Source organism: Fonsecaea erecta, assembly GCF_001651985.1.
Source record: "Fonsecaea erecta strain CBS 125763 chromosome Unknown Scaff5, whole genome shotgun sequence".
Lineage (NCBI taxonomy): Eukaryota > Fungi > Ascomycota > Eurotiomycetes > Chaetothyriales > Herpotrichiellaceae > Fonsecaea > Fonsecaea erecta.
In genome coordinates, this window is record NW_017387248.1 from 83,764 (window position 1) to 102,327 (window position 18,564).

The 18,564-nt window shown below is 52.1% G+C and overlaps 9 protein-coding genes across 9 annotated transcripts; 5 read left to right on the forward strand and 4 right to left on the reverse strand.

The window, feature by feature from the left end:
* Positions 1–169: 169 nt before the first annotated feature.
* On the forward strand, positions 170–673 carry AYL99_06096 (hypothetical protein; the record flags this gene model as incomplete). Its single annotated transcript, XM_018837606.1, has 3 exons — positions 170–281; positions 335–450; positions 503–673. The coding sequence occupies 3 exons, from the start codon at positions 170–172 to the stop codon at positions 671–673; spliced, it is 399 nt and encodes a 132-aa protein (XP_018692166.1).
* A 388-nt stretch (positions 674–1,061) lies between these two features.
* AYL99_06097 (hypothetical protein) lies at positions 1,062–3,563 on the reverse strand (the record flags this gene model as incomplete). Its single annotated transcript, XM_018837607.1, has 1 exon — positions 1,062–3,563. One exon carries the CDS (start codon positions 3,561–3,563, stop codon positions 1,062–1,064), a length of 2,502 nt encoding a protein of 833 aa, XP_018692167.1.
* A 1,054-nt stretch (positions 3,564–4,617) lies between these two features.
* On the forward strand, positions 4,618–7,285 carry AYL99_06098 (hypothetical protein; the record flags this gene model as incomplete). The annotated part of the gene is made up of 3 exons (XM_018837608.1): positions 4,618–4,703; positions 4,754–7,169; positions 7,274–7,285. 3 exons carry the CDS (start codon positions 4,618–4,620, stop codon positions 7,283–7,285), a joined length of 2,514 nt encoding a protein of 837 aa, XP_018692168.1.
* An 891-nt stretch (positions 7,286–8,176) lies between these two features.
* On the forward strand, positions 8,177–9,127 carry AYL99_06099 (hypothetical protein; the record flags this gene model as incomplete). Its single annotated transcript, XM_018837609.1, has 1 exon — positions 8,177–9,127. One exon carries the CDS (start codon positions 8,177–8,179, stop codon positions 9,125–9,127), a length of 951 nt encoding a protein of 316 aa, XP_018692169.1.
* A 196-nt stretch (positions 9,128–9,323) lies between these two features.
* On the reverse strand, positions 9,324–9,914 carry AYL99_06100 (hypothetical protein; the record flags this gene model as incomplete). The annotated part of the gene is made up of 1 exon (XM_018837610.1): positions 9,324–9,914. The coding sequence occupies one exon, from the start codon at positions 9,912–9,914 to the stop codon at positions 9,324–9,326; it is 591 nt and encodes a 196-aa protein (XP_018692170.1).
* A 482-nt stretch (positions 9,915–10,396) lies between these two features.
* Positions 10,397–11,452, forward strand: AYL99_06101 (hypothetical protein; the record flags this gene model as incomplete). The annotated part of the gene is made up of 1 exon (XM_018837611.1): positions 10,397–11,452. One exon carries the CDS (start codon positions 10,397–10,399, stop codon positions 11,450–11,452), a length of 1,056 nt encoding a protein of 351 aa, XP_018692171.1.
* Positions 11,453–12,503: 1,051 nt separating this feature from the next.
* AYL99_06102 (hypothetical protein) lies at positions 12,504–13,786 on the forward strand (the record flags this gene model as incomplete). Its single annotated transcript, XM_018837612.1, has 2 exons — positions 12,504–13,330; positions 13,486–13,786. The coding sequence occupies 2 exons, from the start codon at positions 12,504–12,506 to the stop codon at positions 13,784–13,786; spliced, it is 1,128 nt and encodes a 375-aa protein (XP_018692172.1).
* Positions 13,787–14,190: 404 nt separating this feature from the next.
* On the reverse strand, positions 14,191–15,873 carry AYL99_06103 (mitochondrial-processing peptidase subunit beta; the record flags this gene model as incomplete). The annotated part of the gene is made up of 4 exons (XM_018837613.1): positions 14,191–14,581; positions 14,668–15,362; positions 15,544–15,669; positions 15,727–15,873. The coding sequence occupies 4 exons, from the start codon at positions 15,871–15,873 to the stop codon at positions 14,191–14,193; spliced, it is 1,359 nt and encodes a 452-aa protein (XP_018692173.1).
* A 280-nt stretch (positions 15,874–16,153) lies between these two features.
* Positions 16,154–18,425, reverse strand: AYL99_06104 (hypothetical protein; the record flags this gene model as incomplete). The annotated part of the gene is made up of 3 exons (XM_018837614.1): positions 16,154–16,845; positions 16,896–18,081; positions 18,138–18,425. 3 exons carry the CDS (start codon positions 18,423–18,425, stop codon positions 16,154–16,156), a joined length of 2,166 nt encoding a protein of 721 aa, XP_018692174.1.
* Positions 18,426–18,564: the final 139 nt, after the last annotated feature.

An 18,564-nucleotide genomic window follows, 5' to 3' on the forward strand; every position in this document is an offset into this window, starting at 1 on the left:
TGAACGCCCAGCTTGACCTTCACCAATAGCACCGAGGCCCCTCTTGTACCTAGCCATCTCGCAGCTTCTCTCAGTATCGTCATTCCTCGACGCTCTCACCATTGAGCGATTCTCTTCCACACGCCCTCCCTTCCTAAATCACTTCAGCAGACCCCAGAGTTCGTCCATCATGTCTTCGAGCCGTGGACTTACGGTTGCCGGCCTAGCGGTAGCTGGAGGAGTTGGCTACTACCTTTATAATGCTGGTGGTAACCCAAAAGTTGCGCAGAAGAAACTCGAAGGTAGGACGACGACTCTCCCTGTCCACGCCCAAGCCTACTAAACATTCGTCCAGCCGACGCCTCCAAGCTCTCGTCCCAGATAAAGAGTGAAGTCCCGGGCAAAGAGAAGGAAGCTGAGAAGAAAGGCGAGGCCATCGCTGCTCAAGCAGGCCAGAAGTTTGACCAAGCTGTGAGCTGCATCCTGCTTGTACCCACAAGATTGAGACACTGACGGCTATTAGTCCGCCGATGCAAAAGCCAAACTCAGCGAAGCTGAAGCAAAAGCAAAGGAGGCGAGTCAAAAGGCAGGCAGCCAGATCAACAGTGCAATCGACACGTTCGACAAGACTGTGGAAGAAAAGGCCGCAAAGGCAAAGAGTGGAATAAGCAGCTGGTTCGGTGGCAGCAAATAGGTCGAAATGTTCTGATGCGACTGGTGTTGGCGTCGGTGGAATACCATCCTTGTCCATTTTGTCCACACGCTGCTTCGTCATTGGGGAGCCTCCAAATTGAGCCTCCGTCATCCTCAGTTGACGAAGTATGACTCTATCGGTCTAGCTAATCTCCATAATGATCTCAGTCCACACAAAACATGCTACTTGATACCTTCGAAGAGCTGCAAGTCACAGGTCTCGAAACATGCTCAACGTGATGCGGATCATGTCAACGGTAGAGGCCTCCATTGTCTCGAGTTGGCGAGTGTGTGAAATATCCAAGACCACTTGCGTGCGGTGCGACAAGACCCTAACTGATTGGCATTTCTGAGTTTGCTGTGGCATTTTGCTCCTTATGGACGTTCCCTCATTGCTTCCCACGGAAAAAGACCTCGATGCCCTGTTCCACGGTTGCCCAGTCGCGCAGACCGTCATTCATGCTTCCTTGTATCCATCCAGGTAGCTTGCGAGATATCCTCTCCGTTGAGAACCGCTTGTCGACCATCAAGATCGCAGCATAGTCGTTTCTGTGCCTGATGACCCTTCCAATGCTTTGGTTCACAGCTCTCATGCATGCATTTTCGTAGTATTCCCTGCTTGCAGTCTTTGCCTCAGCTCTGCATTCTGCTTCGCTCTTTCCCTGGCTTTTGCAGTGCTCGTATCGAATTCCCTCAATATGTTCCATCTTAGCCTTCCACTCCGCTCCATTGGCGTTGGGAAATGGAAGCCCAACCGCGAGTACTGCTCGACCGAGTTTGTCGGAGAAGTTGATGCCTTCTGAAAGCTTTCCGCCTACAACTGATAACATCAGGCCTCCTCTTCCGCTGTCCACCGCAGTGGCATACTCCTGTAGAAGTTCATCGATAGCAACCGACTTTGACTCTTGGAAGATCGTCTTGACTCTCTGCAACGAATGCATTACCGGCTGGGAAGCAGGCAGACGCTGCCAAACGGACACCACTCGTGCAAGGTAGTCGTAGCTGGGAAAGAATACCACAACCCCGTCTGGCACGATCCTGCATATGCGTACAACAAGATCTCCCAATTCAAGAATCATTTTTTCAGAGCCACGCATTTCATACCTGAAATCGAACTCCGTACCAGACGGTCCCTTCACAACAGCTTGGGCGAATAAATGAGAAGGAGGGATAATATGACCGAAACTGAAAGTTCGAAGCCTGCTTTTGTCAAGATATGAGAAGAGATACTCCGAATAGTCAGACATGGGAGACATGGTTCCTCCGGCCAGAATGACAGCTCTAGCATCTTGGACTATTTGGCGAAAGTGCTCTCTTGGATCAAGCAATGTGTAGTGGACAACGACCTCGTCATCCTGTCGACTCGTGAAGAATCGCCCTTCATCGTCCGGATTCATCAATACTACAAGAAAGTTTTGAAACTGCAGCAAAGCACCTTTGCTATGATTCGAATTAAGGCGATCTGGTTGCGCCTCAGAGTATCCCTCAACTTTGTGGCAAAGCTTGCTCTCGTGCAGGTATTGCAGGAGTTTGTGGGGCTTGATCTGATCGACTCCCTTTCCCGACATGAGTTGCGCAGCTGTTATAGTTGCTGGGGCGGATGTCGGCTTTCGCAGTGTCTCACGCAGACAGTCGGTCATCGAGTTTAGTAACCGTATCACTTGCATAATATACACACGGTTCTTCCCTTTCAAACGATTCTTGAATCGACTTGCGTAGGAGATAACTTGTCCAGACCCTTGTTCAAGCTGACTGAGACGTAGTGAGACGGAGAAAGTGTCTGCAATGGCATCCATAAGATTATGTGCCTCGTCAATTATCACAACATTATCTTTGACGGATACCCCCAAAGCTTCACGAGCGGACTTCTGTAGGAGGAGAGGGTAGGGTAACGTGAGCACCTCACTCATGCCTATCGCCGCTCGCGAAGCATAGTAGGGACAAAGCTTCATATCTCTGCCTAGATGGCTCGTATCCTCGATGTCACGTATCTCTGCAACAACTCTGTCTCGAAAGTCCTCGACCTTTGATTTGTCGTCCTTTGTGGGGATATAGGGACACCTCTTGTCTTTGGGAGTGGTAGGCTTCTGGAGTTCGAGGCATTGTTCATTGATTGCGGAATTAGACCATAAACCAGCAACTTTAGGATTGATGCACAAGTTCTTTCGTGAGCCTAGAGCAAGATGCTTTACCCCTTCTTCAAGCGAAGTTTTATGCGTTACATCCGCGGCCTCCAGGGGAATTGAGGAAGGGGGTTTGACACGGCGCAGCTCATTCACGAACTGTGTAAGCTGAGAGTGAGTCCGTGAGCAAAAGATGATCTTGAGCCGATCTTTTTCTTGTTCAGCGTCGGTTTTCGTCGGGCCCTGTAGCATATCGAGCAGAGCTTGGGTTGAGCTGGATAGGCTGACCGTTGAGTGATTGGCAGGATTCTTTTCATCCCTATCACTGTCGTAGTCCTCCAGCATGAACTCTTCCTCGGCCGCAACGTTGTCCTCATTGTTTGCAATCTGAGTTCGAGATTTCTTGGAAGTTTTGAGCTCGTGTCGCTTCTGGCGGCGTAATGCCTCTACAGCGCGGATCTTGGCAAGCCTCAGCTCCAGTTCTTCGCGTTCAAGGAGGAGCTCACGGCGTTGTGCAGATTTTTCGGCTTCCAAAAGCCAATCAAGCGATTCATGCCCATCTGTCAGACCTTGCAGCTCCAGGTGTTCGTGCTCTCGGAGCCAGGTCAACGCACCACAGATTAAGCTCAGCGACTTGCCAGTCCCTGTAGGGGACTCAAAGATACCCACTTTCTTCTCCTCTATACAGCGATAGAGCTCTTTCATAAAACCTAATTGGATGGGATAAGGTTGGTACGGGTGGCAGAAATTTGTCTGGGTAGGCTCCATGCTGGCTGACATCCCTCAGTGTAAGCCTCGTGCTACTTGTCAGGTCATGGATGGTAGAAGGCGTCTAGTCTTGGTTGGCTCGGGTTCAGGCTGCATGGCATTTTCAGCCCCAGAGGACGGACGCGTATTCGACCCAGGTAGTGTTAATCAGAACAATGACCGTATTTGAGTCTCTGAACGTGTTTCGAAAATCTCGCCGAACATCACGACAGAGACACAGGCGCAGACGGTTTCAGCGGCGTCGATAGCATCATGCCATTGGTTGCCACCTAGCAGGAACGGCTCGTTATAATACACAAAGGAATCATAGCTCGATGTTGGTAATGTCAGAGGAACACAGTAATAAAGGATCATTGCCAAAAATGGACAGTTGGTGGATATCGCCGGGCGTGGCTGTGCAGGGCTGCAACTGATGTCTGATGCCACGGATGCCTAGCCAGCCCAGCTAGGCCTCTGAACCAGCTGTCTTTGGTCCCTACCACTGACTCCGCCCAGGGCGCATTCCCAGCCCCGTGCCCCTACCGGCCAAGCCTCCAGTGCCTACGAGGTGCCTAGGCAAAAGTAGGTTTGGCCGGCTGGCCCCTCAACATGCACCACGCGATCCCAATTACCGCAGCCTCGCCTTGCCTGCGCCCTCCCAATATTCCATCATCACCCGTAGTGATCAACTAAACTTCCCTCAGTGCACAGACAGTGCCCGGCTTCGGTTGACGCGGCCAACCGGGCCAGATCTGCTTTGCTTCTTTGCCTTCTGAGCACCTTCCAAGACATGTCTACAAAGACGACCAGCGCTCCGAAATTATGCTCCATTGATCTACTCCCTTCTGACCCCCACCTTGACTGCGTAAGCACCAGGGCAATTTCCTGAACAACCGGGAGAACATATCATCCTCCTCATCTTCCTTCGCGGGAGCGGAACGGATAAGATCTCTCACCTCCCAGGAAAGATAATCTAAAAGCTCCTAGGTGCTCAGGAACATCAGGCACCTCGGAGCAGGGATTCTGCCGAAATACGAAACGCTGGGAACCAAAGATCACCCCTCAGATTGTCACTATGAGTTATCATACGGGGGCCACTTTTGTCCCGGGGGGAGATGATTCCTACTACATGCCAGAAATCATACAGCCCACCCCTAACAGGTCCGTGTCGCTGGGCTCATGCCGTCGTCGATCACTGCTGATGACTACAGAGTGCACGAGCTGCCCAACAATATACAACAAAATGTGGCTCAGATGGAACAAGTTGCCTCAAATCCCAACTCAGCGAATTCTGCCTACTCAGGATCTGTCTATTCTCCCCAGTCTGCCGAATATATGCAGAACCCCACGCAAACTTGGGCGCCGTCGCAAGCCTCTGATATGAACGCGCAAGGGTACGATCAGCGGGCGCCCAACAACCAAACTCTATCATACAGGCAAGATAACCTCTTCCCGGCCAGAACGACCTCGATGGTCCCGACAGAACAGCCAAACTTCTCTCCCTTTCCCATACTTCAGAACCCTCCTCCCAACATACCCCCAACAGATGAACAGAAAGAAGTTACACTGGAAGCCGCAAGGGCTGCCGTGCTCAGCTGCGACGATCCTGAAACCCAGCTGGCGTGGGCACAAGACGCATTGTCGTATGTCGAGGTGTGTCAGCAGAATGAGGAAAGAATCGCTTTGGCACAAGCACCCAGATCACGGACACCCCGGATTGAGCATGTGCTTAGAGAAGACGCTATCAAGATTGTCCAATTTCTTGCTGATCAACATCACCCCAAGGCTGAGTTTATGAGGGGCATGTGGCTTGAATTTGGCAAGTTCGGGCACAGAGTTGACAAGAAGGAAGCATTTTATTGCTACACCAGAGCTGCAGAAAAAGGCTACGTTCGTGCGGATTACCGTATTGGCATGCAGTTCGAATCCTCAAACGACGCATTGAAGGCAATCAGGTACTATCAGAAGGGCGCTGATGCTGGAGATTCAGCCGCCTGCTACAGGCTTGGGATGATGACGCTCCTTGGCCAGCACGGACAGGTGCAGAACTTCGAGCGTGGCCTCAACCTAATCTATATGTCGGCCCAGACGGCTGATGAAAACGCGCCGCAGGGTGCCTATGTCTTTGGCATGCTTCAAGCACAACAGATGCCTCAGATCCAGATCCCAGATCAGTTTTTGCCCAGAGATATTGCCGGAGCCAAGATGAACATCGAAAAGGCCGCCTATCTCGGATTTGCCAAGGCTCAAGTGAAAATGGGAACAGCATACGAGCTCTGCGAGCTGGGCTGCTCCTTTGACCCGGCCTTGTCTTTGCACTACAATGTTCTCGCAGCGAGACAAGGGGAGCCGGAAGCAGAGTTGGCAATCAGCAAATGGTTCCTTTGTGGCCATGAGGGTCTTTTCGAGAAGAACGAGGAAATCGCGTTTACTTATGCGCAGCGAGCAGCGCTTTCTGGATTTCCGACAGCCCAGTTTGCTTTGGGTTACTATTATGAGGTCGGCATATATGTCCCGGTCAACTTTGACCAGGCCAAAGAGTGGTATCGCAAAGCATCACAAAGCGGCAATCAAGATGCTACAGGGAGGATTGACGCTATATCTCGGTCAAAGACTTTGTCGCGCAAGGATCATGAAAGCGTCGCTCTCAAGAAGATTCGGCAGCAGCGTGGCTCGGTGATTGGGGGATCCGACATGCCTCCTGTTCCTGCAATGCCGACCCTATCAGAAGAGACGGACTCTGAACAACTCGAAATGCCCGATCCTTCTCGGCTGTCACTCAACAGTCAGAGACCCCCTTCAGCAAGACCAGGGAGTGCTGCACCGTATCCCACCGGACCTCCGAATATGCCATCTGTCGACCAAGGCCCAGATGTCCGACCTCCATCCGCCTTTGGCATAAATCCCAATCTCCGACCGACTTCCGCCGCAACTATGGGAGCTCCACGCCCCGATCCATACGGGACCTCCCCCGCGAACATGGGCTCTCAGCAGCGGCCTTATTCAAACCCCGGAGGGGCTGGTTATCCAGGGCCTGGCTACGGTCGTGGAGGCCTCATGCCATCAGGAGGACCCCCTCCACCTCAGGGACAAGGAATCCCTACCATCCGCCCACCATCAAGACCCAGCAGCTCTTCACCCTACCTCGGGCCAAGTCCCCAGCCAGGGGGTCAGTCACCGCCCGCAAAAATTGACATTGGCTTTTCCGCTCCGCTCGAACCAGAGAGAAGACCTCGACCTCAACAGCAACAGCAAAATGGACCTCCCATGTCAAACCCTAACAACCCCCCACGTGGCTCTCCAAGACTGCAGCAAGGCGCTCCCTCACAAAACCGAACAGCTCCACCCAACTCTCGTCCTGGACCTGGTCCAGCGCCGAATGTTGGTGGCTACGGTGGCATGGCCAACCCTAATACTCGACCTTTCCCTAACAATCAAATGCAAGTCCCGCCCAATGTCAAGCCTGCAAATCTTCCTCCTTCAAAGCCTGACGCCAACGCACCCGTGGGAGGCGCTTTACCCTCGAAACCGAGTCCCGTTCCGGCGACTGCAGCTCGGCCCCCTGGAAAAGGACCCAAGACATTCGATGAGATGGGCGTTCCACCAGGGAAGGATAAGAATGAATGTGTAAGTGGCGCTATTGTCCTTCTCTCCCAACATGAGTGGGAGTCTTCCACAACTTACTCGATTTGCTTTGAAGATGGCTATGACTGACTCTCTAAAAATCGCAGGCTGTTATGTAACGTTGTTACAGTGTTTCATTTGCCAATTTTCGATCACCAAAGAGTGTTATTTATGATACCCCGGATATTTTTAGCCTTGAAGTGATTCTCTTCAGCATGCAAAAACTATTACATGATTGAGCACAGCACGACTTGCATTTACACGTCAGAACTGGAATGAACTGGCGAAGCGTTTTAATTCGGATAGCAACAAGACTGGTGCGTAATATCAAGCAGGCGGTGAGGAAAGTTCGCAAGAGTTGGGGAAGAGGTCGGCTTGCCTACCACGACTCCTGCTAAAGGCCAATATTTACCTTCCCGTCTATCGAGGCTCTACATTTATTATAATTTCCGCGCGAATCAAGGCTGCTTTGGCCATGGGCCACCAACATCACCAGGGAGGGAATGCCTCAGCCGCTGGTAAATGACGCTACAAGGCCAGTGATGCGAGGCTAAGAGTGGACATCAAGCACCTCCAAGGCTGACATGATTTTCGGGATCTTGATTGGGCGATATTGTTGTTTTCACGACTATTCTCTTTCTGGTCAGCAATTCGACCCCAGGGCCACTCAGCCACCTCTCGTATCCAATGATCAAAATCCCGCGTAATGTGATGCTTGAGCACGCACCCATGCATGCCCAGAGAATGTTGCTGCCTGGTGTCTGGTCGGGACTTCAATGGGACGGGCGATCCACATTCTGCGACTATCGGCTACGCGACCATCAATGCTCGTGAATTGCGCCAAATATCGTAATTACTGCGAATGGAATGCCTGTTCCCGTTCGTGGTTTCGCCTCTGGTGGCCCAAAGGAGCCAGCAGATCATCACCAACCTGCAGCTGTGATGGCAATCAAAGGTAGGTGCAAATGATGATATAAGAGCCTTGAGATCTTTGTGACGGTGCATCTCAAATGCCACCCAGCTCGAACTCGACACGACCACATATCCTGAGACCATCCAACCTCTCCTCGCCTACGAGCTCTCCTCCTCCAAAGCCATCAAGACCGAATATCTCAGAGAAGCCTGCCATGACGCTCGATTCAGTAACGAAACTCTCAATTGCAGAATTGGCGATTTATGTCGCTCTCCTGCCGCTCACGGGTTGGCTGCTTTACAGGCATGGTCGACGCGCGATCGTAGCGTTCTTCTTCGTTGTTGCCTTCGAAGTACTTCGAATCGTCGCTGCAGGCATTCAAATTGGCGATCACAATAGCCCGCACCCATCTATCTCAGGAACCATCGTCTCCTCCGTTGGCTTGAGCCCTTTGCTGCTCGCGACTGCGGGCTTTCTGGCTTTGCTAAAGGGCTACTATGCGACATCGAACCGCAATGATGCTGCAACACTCATTGAAGAGGCGGGGATTCATGTTGGCGCAATCAGTGGTATTGCGCTGCTCGCAACCGGCGGAGCGAAGCTTGGAGGTGACCACAACACCCAATCAGACATCAACACGGCGTACACGCTGCTCAAGACTGGCGCCATCATCCTCCTACTCACATGGATCGCGGTCTTTCTCCTCTGTGCTCACCTTTGCCTCAAGCTTCACAAACAGCGAGCCGCAGGGTTTCTGATGGTGTTGGCGTCCGTCTTCATCGGCGTAAGAGCCATCTACAGTGTGGTATACGCCTTCGATCATGCCAGGTCACTGAGCCCCTTTACAGGAAGCTTTGCAGTCAAATTCGTGTTGATATTTTTGGTGCAGCTCATTTCCATCTTGTTCTTGCTTGCTGTTGCGTTTGTGACTCGCAATCTCCTGGCCGATCATGGAGTGGGCAGGTGGGACCAGGAACGGAGGGATGCAACTCGCAGCCAGTACAGTCAAGGCATCTCTATCCCGCTTACACCGGGGTCTTCCAAGTGAGCGCTATGGAAATCGTGCGTTATCCCCACGATGAGCTAGAAAGATGGACGGAGGAAATTGAGAGCAATAAACCCGGGGTCCTTTTTACGTAAAGAAGGGCTTACAGGGGTAGGCATAGTTGTGCGGTAGATCCGACGGCTACGAACCGTTCGGCGTTTAGACATTTACAATATCTTCACCGGTTCCCAAAACCGGATCACTTATGGCTTTCCCCCATCGACCAAATGCTCAAAAAGATGTTCCAGCCAAAGCCAACCAACGACGCCACGAGCACCCTCCATTCAACCGGCACCCAGATGAAGTTGACCACAGCCACCCACGGCCACACCTTCCAACTGGCCCAGACGATGGCGAGGATGCGCGATTGAATCTCTCCAATGAGCGACGACCAGTTCCCGAGCCGGGTGCCGTTGGTGCAGATCAGAAATGTAATGTTGATTAGGAACTGGCCGATTGTTTGGTCCAGGATCAACTTGATGACGATACTCCGCCAGTCGAGTCCACCACGCATTCGACTTTTCTTTCCCTCTTCCTTGACCTCGACAGGGTCAGAACTTGAATTCCGTGGACTGAGTTTCTGTTGGCTGGGGAAACTCTCTTCAAGAAATTGCTGCCATACTGATGCTAGTGGGGCTGATACAATGCCAAACACAGCAAACTCAATAACGCGAGTCCAATCAATTGGTGCAGGTGACTGAATGTTGCGCAACGTGAGCGTCTGGGCCGTGAGGTTTGCTGTGGCCTTGAGAATGGCCGATTGGATCGTGACCGATACTATGGAAGGCATAAGACGGCGACAGGATCTTCTTTTTTTTCCTTCTTTGCAGGCTGTGGTGCTTTTCCGACGGGGGAGTTGTGGTACTAGATCGACGTTACATGTCCTGAACATAAGGCGAAGATACATCTATATGTCGAGGGCTTGAGGGGTCGTTTTACTCGCGAGGACTGACAAATATTGATGCCAAGTTGCAGTTTAGCCTAATTTCAAACGGGGCGCCGTCGGTTTGACATATGGTGAAAAGGAATATATCAAATTGAGGGGATTGGAAGAGAAGCTAGCCTTCTCCTCTGAATAATGGCAAGATCCAGAATGGCGAGGACTTATTACTTGCCTTGGTATATCAAGATGTACAAGGCTAGACCCCTTTTTAGATTTGCGTCATTTGAAACCTTCGGTGAAGCACTGAGACCTCAACTGCAAATGCCCGCATCGATCTCTACGCCACTTGCGCTCTTCCTATTGCTTTCTTCTTCCTTTTGCATCGCTTGATGGCAACAGAATTCTTGAGCAATGAGATAACACTTAGTCCCAGTGAGCCCGCTGGCTCAGAAACGGCATCAGAACCTCTGTCAAAGTACACGCTTCCTGCACCAGAGCAATGTGTCATCTGCCTCGACAACATCTCCGATGAAGCGATTGCCCTACCCTGCCGCCACGACCAGTTTGACTTCCCATGTTTGGGGACATGGCTACAGCAACAGCAAGTCTGCCCACTGTGCAAAGGCCAAGTCACAGCGGTTAGATTCAATATTGGGGACGGCAATGACCAGAGAAGTCAAGTTTTCTATCTCCCGCCCGAGGATGCTCAAGCAGGCCGAAGTACTCATCAGTTTACCATCGCAGCCGCCGCTCGGCAGCGACGGTCAAGGCAAGGTCGAGGATATGGAAGAGTGGGACATCATAACAATCCTAGAGGCGTGCACCCTGGAGCGCTGAAGGATACTGCGCTCGACTTTCGCAGGCAGGTGTACCAACAGAGACTCTACTCCCTTCATGTTGGGACAAATCGCATCTCGCGATACCGGAATCTGACACCATCATCCTTTGCAACAGACGAGCGTCTGACATCTCGAGCCCGGATGTGGATTAGACGTGAACTTCAAGTCTTCAGCTTCCTCGATCCTAACGCCCCCCAACCTGCACGGCCTGGCTCCACCGACCGCCGTGCCAGAAACGCTGATTTTTTACTCGAGTACATCATCGGAATCCTGAAGTCGATTGATTTGAAAGGCAGCGCCGGGCAAGCAGGGGAGTTGTTGAAAGATTTTCTGGGGCGCGACAATGCTCAGCTGTTTTTGCACGAATTGGAAGCTTGGTTGAGGAGTCCCTACGAGCACCTCAAAGACTGGGACCGGGCAGTGCAGTACGCGATGCCGTCGGGGCCAGAGCCTGGCAATGATATGACAAGACCTGCGCGAAGCGACAACAGTTTCTCCCGCCAGCCGAATGGGACGAAACCATCCAGCAGTCAGCTGAGCGTACCTCTATGGTTCTCTGAACGATTTGTGCTCAAGGGGGATGCCTCACGGACAAGGCGACCTTAAGTGCTTCATGACGCACGGGCTCATGTCACATAGAGGACTGGTGGCATGCACTCGCTGGTCATGACCATCCAGCAGCGTGATGACAACCTGCCGAACAGTCCACGATTGCCATGAGAGATGGATGTATGATATAGATTCCACATTCAGTCAAAGATCTGCAAACCCTGCTCGTCTCCAGTTCTCTTGTGCCGACTTTGTGCAAGCGAAAACTGTCTCTTGATTTCCAGTCTCCAGTTTGGTAGTCCAGCGTTTCGCAAAGCACATCCAGGAGGCCAGGTGACACTGCCCTTCGAGCAGACTTGGATACCTAAAGTCCGCAGGATCAAAATATGCAAGTCCGCGCCACGCCCATTCGGCAATGGCTCGGGTATATTATTTCTGTTCGTCTGACAAAGAGGGATTTGCCTTTCTGTACAGAGTATGATGTACCTAGGTCCACGGGATATTCTTCTCTCTTCGCTCATCTCTCGTGTTGTTCTTCCTCTCTACTTGTACTTCCCGCCGCCTGACTCGCTCCGCGGATCCGCCAACCGTCAGTCGGACGAATATAGCCCCGAACACCATGTTGATTGCGCCCTATCTGCATGTTTCTTACCTCGTTGCTGGAACGTCATGACCCACAGAAGAGACAAGCATACACTCCCACGGTAACTGCCGATAGCGATCGAAGGGAACGATGACAAAAGTTGGGTTGGAGGGATTAGGGGAATCGCATTTCCGATGCAATACAGCGATCTTGTCTTGTTATGTACGTAATAATGGCACCACTACATTTATACTGAAAACAGTGTGGAGTGGTAGTCCTCATATGTACACGAAGTATATATAAAAACACATCATTCCGTTCCCCTCATCTCCTCCTATCGAATCCATCTTCCCTTTTGCCGCCCAGAGCAGGCTCTCACTATAGCATACAACGGCCGATGTTGGTCCATTGATCCCTTCTTGTGATTTCACGGTTGCCCCTCTCTTCATCGTCACCCGATTATTTCTCCATTCCATTCAAGCCAACAGGTTCCCCTGCCACGGCTCAGGGACTCCTTTGTCAAAGATGCCCTCCAACACCAAAAATCTAGCCTTGCTCTTCACCAAAGTCCCCGACCGTCTCCCCATTCCCGGTGAACACATTGCCGTCAGAGACGTCGGCCCCTTCGACCTTGACCAAGAGCTGCCTCCCCGTGGCTTGATTCTAGAAACCCTCTATGTGAGCTTCGACCCGTACCTCCGTGGCCTGCTGCGGGATCCCTCGGTTAAATCATACCTGCCTGCCGTTCCGCTGGGGTCGCCCATTACCGCGGGAACTCTGTCGCGCGTTCTCCGCTCCAGTCTCGACGGTTATGCCGAGGGAGACATCGTGAGGCTCTTGCTGCCCATCCGGCAGTACAACCTGTACGTGGCGCCCAAGGAGGGCGGACAACTGCTGTTCAAGGTTCCCAATCCAAACGACCCCGGTCTGGATGTCAGGCACTACCTGGGTGCCCTCGGCATGCCCGGTCTGACGGCTTACTCGTCGCTGTACGAGATTGGCAAGCCCAAAGCTGGGGAGATTATTGTAGTTTCTTCAGCCGCTGGGGCCGTCGGTCAGGTGGTCGGCCTATTGGCCAAACATGAGGGCCTGACCGTGTTTGGATCCGTCGGCGACGACGCCAAGTTGGACTTCATCATCAACGACCTGGGATTTGACGGCGGCTGGAACTACAAGAAAGAGCCCAACACCAAGGAAGTCATCGGGCGGCTGGTCCGAGAACACAAGGAGAAGAGAGGAGAAGCGATTCCTGACGACTCTGGTAATGGGGAAGGAGGCATCGATATCTTCTACGACAATGTCGGTGGTGAGCAATTGGATGGTGCATTCGAGACTTTGAATTTGTTCGGACGGTAAGCCTGCTTCCTTGCCGAGGACATTTACTCTCCTTTCCATTCGCCCATCTCCTGTGCTGCAGGATTCGATCTCTTACATATCTGCCTTATGCACTCACTCAGAGTATTTCATGCCTCTTCGAATATTGGACTGACCCATTTACCATGATCAGGATCGTGGCATGCGGGCAGATCTCACAATACAACCTGCCCCCGGCCGAGCGCTACCCCATCCGCAACACTTTCCTGTGCGTGGTCAAACGGCTGACCATGACGGGCTTCATGGTCAATGACGCCAACATGGGGCCCAAGCACGCCAAAGCTCACATCGAAAACGTCTCCAAGTGGTTGAGGGACGGTAGCTTCAAGGCTAAGATCCATGAGGACGTGGGCATGGAGAATGCCGCCGAGGCCTTCAGCGGTATGTTGAAGGGCCACAATTTCGGAAAGGCCATCTTGAAGGTCAAGGTCTAGGCCCGGACTCTGGAAGATCCGGATGCTACTCCGTGCTCCAAGGGTCGTCTTATTAGGATTGGAGAGGCAAGAGGATTCCCAGAGACGAACGGGAACAGAATCCAACTATGCCACTGAGAAAGCACGAAGATGGTATTCCTTCAGAAACGGAGGGGAAGGAAACCGCGAATGCCATAAGTCGGCCATCTTCCAAGTTGAAAGTTCTTTTTTTTTCTGTGCGGATGATGCCATGTGCACTGTACAATACAAATCACTACCTAGCCCTCTAGAAGCACCAGATCCCGGACCTCCAATCAGAGGTCCTCATCGAGACACTTCTCTCGAGACACTTCTCTCGAGACACTTCTCTCGAGACACTTCTCCCTCTGCTCTCTCGTCCCCTTGTCTGCTCCATCTTGTTCCACTTATGCCAAGTTCCGTGCCATATCGTTCCGGATCCTGTTATAATCCAACAAGCCTTCGATGCTGCCAACCGCACTCACCGCGATGTCCTGATCCCAAAGCTTCTTCTGGCAGAACCGCATCACATCCTTTGCCGTGATTTGGCCGATCACCCGCTCGATCTCGGCCGGATCCATTCTTCTGCCGGTCGTGACAATCTGTCGTCCTATGTCCTCGGCAACGGCCGTCGTGCCGTCAAGACTCAAGAGGATCGAGGCCTTGAGTTGGGCTTTGGCGCGCTCGGTTTCTGCTTCAGAGACATTGAACGAGAGGCGGGACCATTCGCGCAGTGTGAAGTGAACGAGGTCGTCGATTTGGGTCTTGTTCTCGGAAACGAGGTAAATTCCCCATAATCTGTAAAAGACCACGGTTAGCGATGTCTCTTTCTTTTTGGCAGTGGAAAGTTGAATAAGCGTCTGAGGCGCAAAGAAATAACTCACCCAGTATCGCTGTAGCTCGTGGAGAAGCTCATGAAGCTGTTGGCCAAATTATTTGCATTCACAAAGGTGCTGAGTCTTGAGCCAAGGTAGGGAGAATTGCCCATCGTCCGGTCCCAATTTCCGACAATGGCCTGTGTAACGAGAGCGGGGAAGTACTCGTCGTCTTTCCAAGAGACACCTTCCACGGCGATGGCGATGTGCGCGGTGGGGATCGTGTCGTCTCTTATCCTGACCTCAGAACCAATGAACTGGGGTTTACGCTTCTGCTCGGCGGCAACTTCAGCGGCATAAGATGTCGGCGGTGCGGATCTCAGGTGTCCGAAATGTTTCTCGGCGAGCTTGACCAATTCCTCGTGGGGAATACCACCTGCGCCGACGAGGACCATGCGGTCAGCAGTATAGTTGGTGGTAATATAATCAACCAGATCCTGGCGAGAAATCGTCTCGATGTTCTCTTTGGGTCCGAGGATGGTGCGGCCGAGAGGCTGATGCATATAGGCCGTTGCATGCAGGTGATCAAAGACCACTTCTTCCAATTGCTTGTCGACTTCTTCTTGCTCCCGGAGAATCACATCTCTTTCGCGCTCAATAGCTGCCGGCTCGAGTTTAGAGTTTTGCAGAATGTCGGAAAGGATGTCGACGGTCTTGGGAACATCGGAGTTGAAAGATTTGGCATAGTAAACAGTGTTTTCACGCTGGCGGACTCGTTTAGCAACAGATAAAGGCTAAAGCTTTCCCCGCCTCCCCGAAGTGTTTGCGTTGAGGTGTCCACCCATATTCTCAATCTCGAGCTCTAGTTGATGTTGAGTTCGCCTGCCAGTGCCCTATAATATCGTCAAATCGCGGAGTTCGGGTTGTTGGATTTTGACTGCTCACCTTGAAAGCGAGATGTTCTAAGAAATGTGCAGTTCCGTTGGTCTTGTCTGTTTCTGCTCTACTCCCGGCATCAATCCAAACCCCGACGGTTGAGGTCTGAGCCCATGGCGAATGTTCGGTCGCAATCTAGATTCAGCAGTCAGTCACCTCGAGCCACTTATCTGGAAGAATTGACGGCCGTACCGTGAGACCGTTCGAGAGAGTGGTGCTTTCAGTTCTGGAGGGAGTGACAGGGTTGGCGTAGCGGCGGAGGGGGGACTGGATAGCACTGAGAGCTTTTCTGCTTCGAAGGGACCGCTGAAGGTTCAGCGCCAGCCGCTGAGACGCCATTGCAGGGAGTTGATCAACAAAAGGAGCCCGGTGGCAGCTGTGTGTCGTAGTAGAATTGAGCTTTGAACGCAGGCGACTTGGAGTTTCTGGAGCTCAGAACTTCCCGACAAAGGCGCTATACCCAATACGGAGGAAATTCTTTACACGAGAGCTCATTGGTCAACTCCATACAGCACAGCAATGCTAGCCGGTCAAAAACTGTAAGGGGTATCAAAGGTTATCGATGTTCATTGTCATGGAACCGAATAGCTCGGTCCCATCATACGTGTCCTATGGCTCCCTAAGTGAACGTCCACATTGCTTGTCCTGCATCCAGCGTCGTCCCTTCGAAATCGAAGAACGGCATGCCCAACCCCAAAGCAGGATCTCCGAAATCGAAGGCTGCTGGGTCCAGCGAGGCATAGTCAGGCACGTCCGATTGCCCGTTTGTGACCCTTCCCAGGTTCACCGTCGCATCGACAGCTTGACTTGGGGATGCTAACGGCTGGCTTGGACGCTCCCCATTAGTCCTAACACGGTTCTTGGACCGTGCTGGCCCCCCTAGGCTCTCCGCCATTTTCTCGAGTCCGTCGGCCATTCTGTGGATCAAATGATCTTTGCCAACGTCTGTCGACTTGAAATGCTGTGCCAGGGCGTTGATGAGCCTTTGAAATCGAACGGTGTCCAAGAACAGCTGCTCGCTGTGCTTTGTCGCGATTTTCAAAAGGAACATGCATGCAAATGCGATCATGCCGTGGACATGGTGTGGAACATAGGCAATAGCTATCTGCGCATCTTTGTCATCCAAGAGGAGGTTGATGATGGCAGTTGCGGCAGCGACCGCCGCGGACGCGTTCTCCAAAAAGTGCTCGGGGATAACAGCTCCAGACTCGGGCAGACCTCGAAGGACATACGACTGCAGATAGAGCTTGGCCCAGTGATAATGCATGACTGCACCCTTGTTGGGCCAGTTGCCAATGTATTGACTTGGATCTGGATCGAAGTTAGTATTGGTCAAGGAACATAACATCAACTCTACTGACTGTGTCTCGAGAACCGGGCAATCCAATCATCCAAATCGCGCTCAAAGCCGGCAATCTTGGTTAGAGCAGAGACCGGCAACACCGAGCTGGTATCCTCAGGCCCCAGGGTCTCTCGTATTTGGTTCATCAGGTACATCAGGCAGATCTGCCCGGCAATCCTGCGGTCGGCATCCGTGGACAATGAGCAGGCTAGGTAGGCTTCCCAACCGGTAATGTAGCTTTCGTTGTCACGCATGATGGACGACCGGCCGTAGAGAATGGACAGGTGGTGGTCACATATATAGAGCAGGTAAAGGACTCTTATGCCGTCCATGGCTTCCTGCAATTTTGCCGGATCAGCCTTTTCCGGCGATCTGACCGACTCGGAAATCTCATGATAGTACTGCCGAAGGTGGAATTCGCTGGCACGGCGGATGGCATAACCAGATAAAGTCCATGAAATGTCGCTCAACCAGTACGAGCCGAGAACCAAGGCTCGCAGATACTCCATGTCAATTTTCCGCTCGAACATGGCATTGGCGACTAATCGTCTGTATTCTTTGCTGCAAATAGAGTATAGGTGACCAAGCTTCGTGTCATGAAGGGCGGCCACTGTCAGAACACATGCAGTCAGAGTTGGTGACCGGCGTCGGAAAGACTCCAAATCCGAATAGTCAGGACATATATGCCATATATAGGGGTCAAGCTTGCTGCGATAGTAGTTGACTAGGTGTTCTGCATCTTCTTGCTTTACCAAACCCCTTGCAATAAAGTCAGTATCCCGCAGTTGTTTGCATATTCGGGACTGATCTTCGGTGATGTTCTCAGAAGCTCTCAGGGATCGCATCCCAGTGATCTGATACAGCGATTCAATGGGTACATGTGACAGGTTGTCGGCAACCGGGGTCACCTTTGGCGAATTGTCAAAAGACTGGTCCTCGTCATCAGGATCATTGCCCTGTTCCTCCTGGTCGAAGAAGATGGCAGGGTCCTGGGTGGAGACGAGCATTTGCGGCAGAGATGGCAGCTGCAGTGTTCGCACAATCTCCTCGACAGCCGCATACAGAGATGTGACATCCTTGGTGACGGCGGCTTTCCATTTTGAATCTTCCGACATCAGGGTTTGCAGGCTTTTGTTGAGGCGACATGATAATCCCCTTTCCTTGCATCGTTGACAAGGCGGGTCACCGATCATGATACACTTGATCTGTACAACAAATCTGTCAGCATTCTGGGACTCTGAAGATCGTGTGAAAGCCCTACTTTTTGCTTGCGGCATGCTGCACACGCCTTGACCTTTCTCGAGATCCCGGGCAACTTGGCGTCGACTGCGGCTCCATTGGTGGTGGAATTCGTCCGTTGCGGACGGGACGGGGCTTTGGCAACAAGGCTAGGCTCGTCGAAGGAATTGCGAGGTTTCTTGGGAGATGTGGATTGCGCAGGAGAGTTGTAGGTGTGAGAAGACGTCGTGGAGGTTGCTCTCTGCGGACTGGGACCCGGAGCAGAGCGTGGGGATGGCAGTTCGGCCTCTTGCCAACTCCGCTTGGACATTTTATCTGGGGGAAAGACGACGGAGTCAAATGCAAACTAGATAAAGACAGAAAAATGAAATTAAATGAGGACTGGGGAAGGTGAAAAATCGACTTCGAATGCGATGTCCTTCAGCAAACACTGTACAAAATGTCGGCCT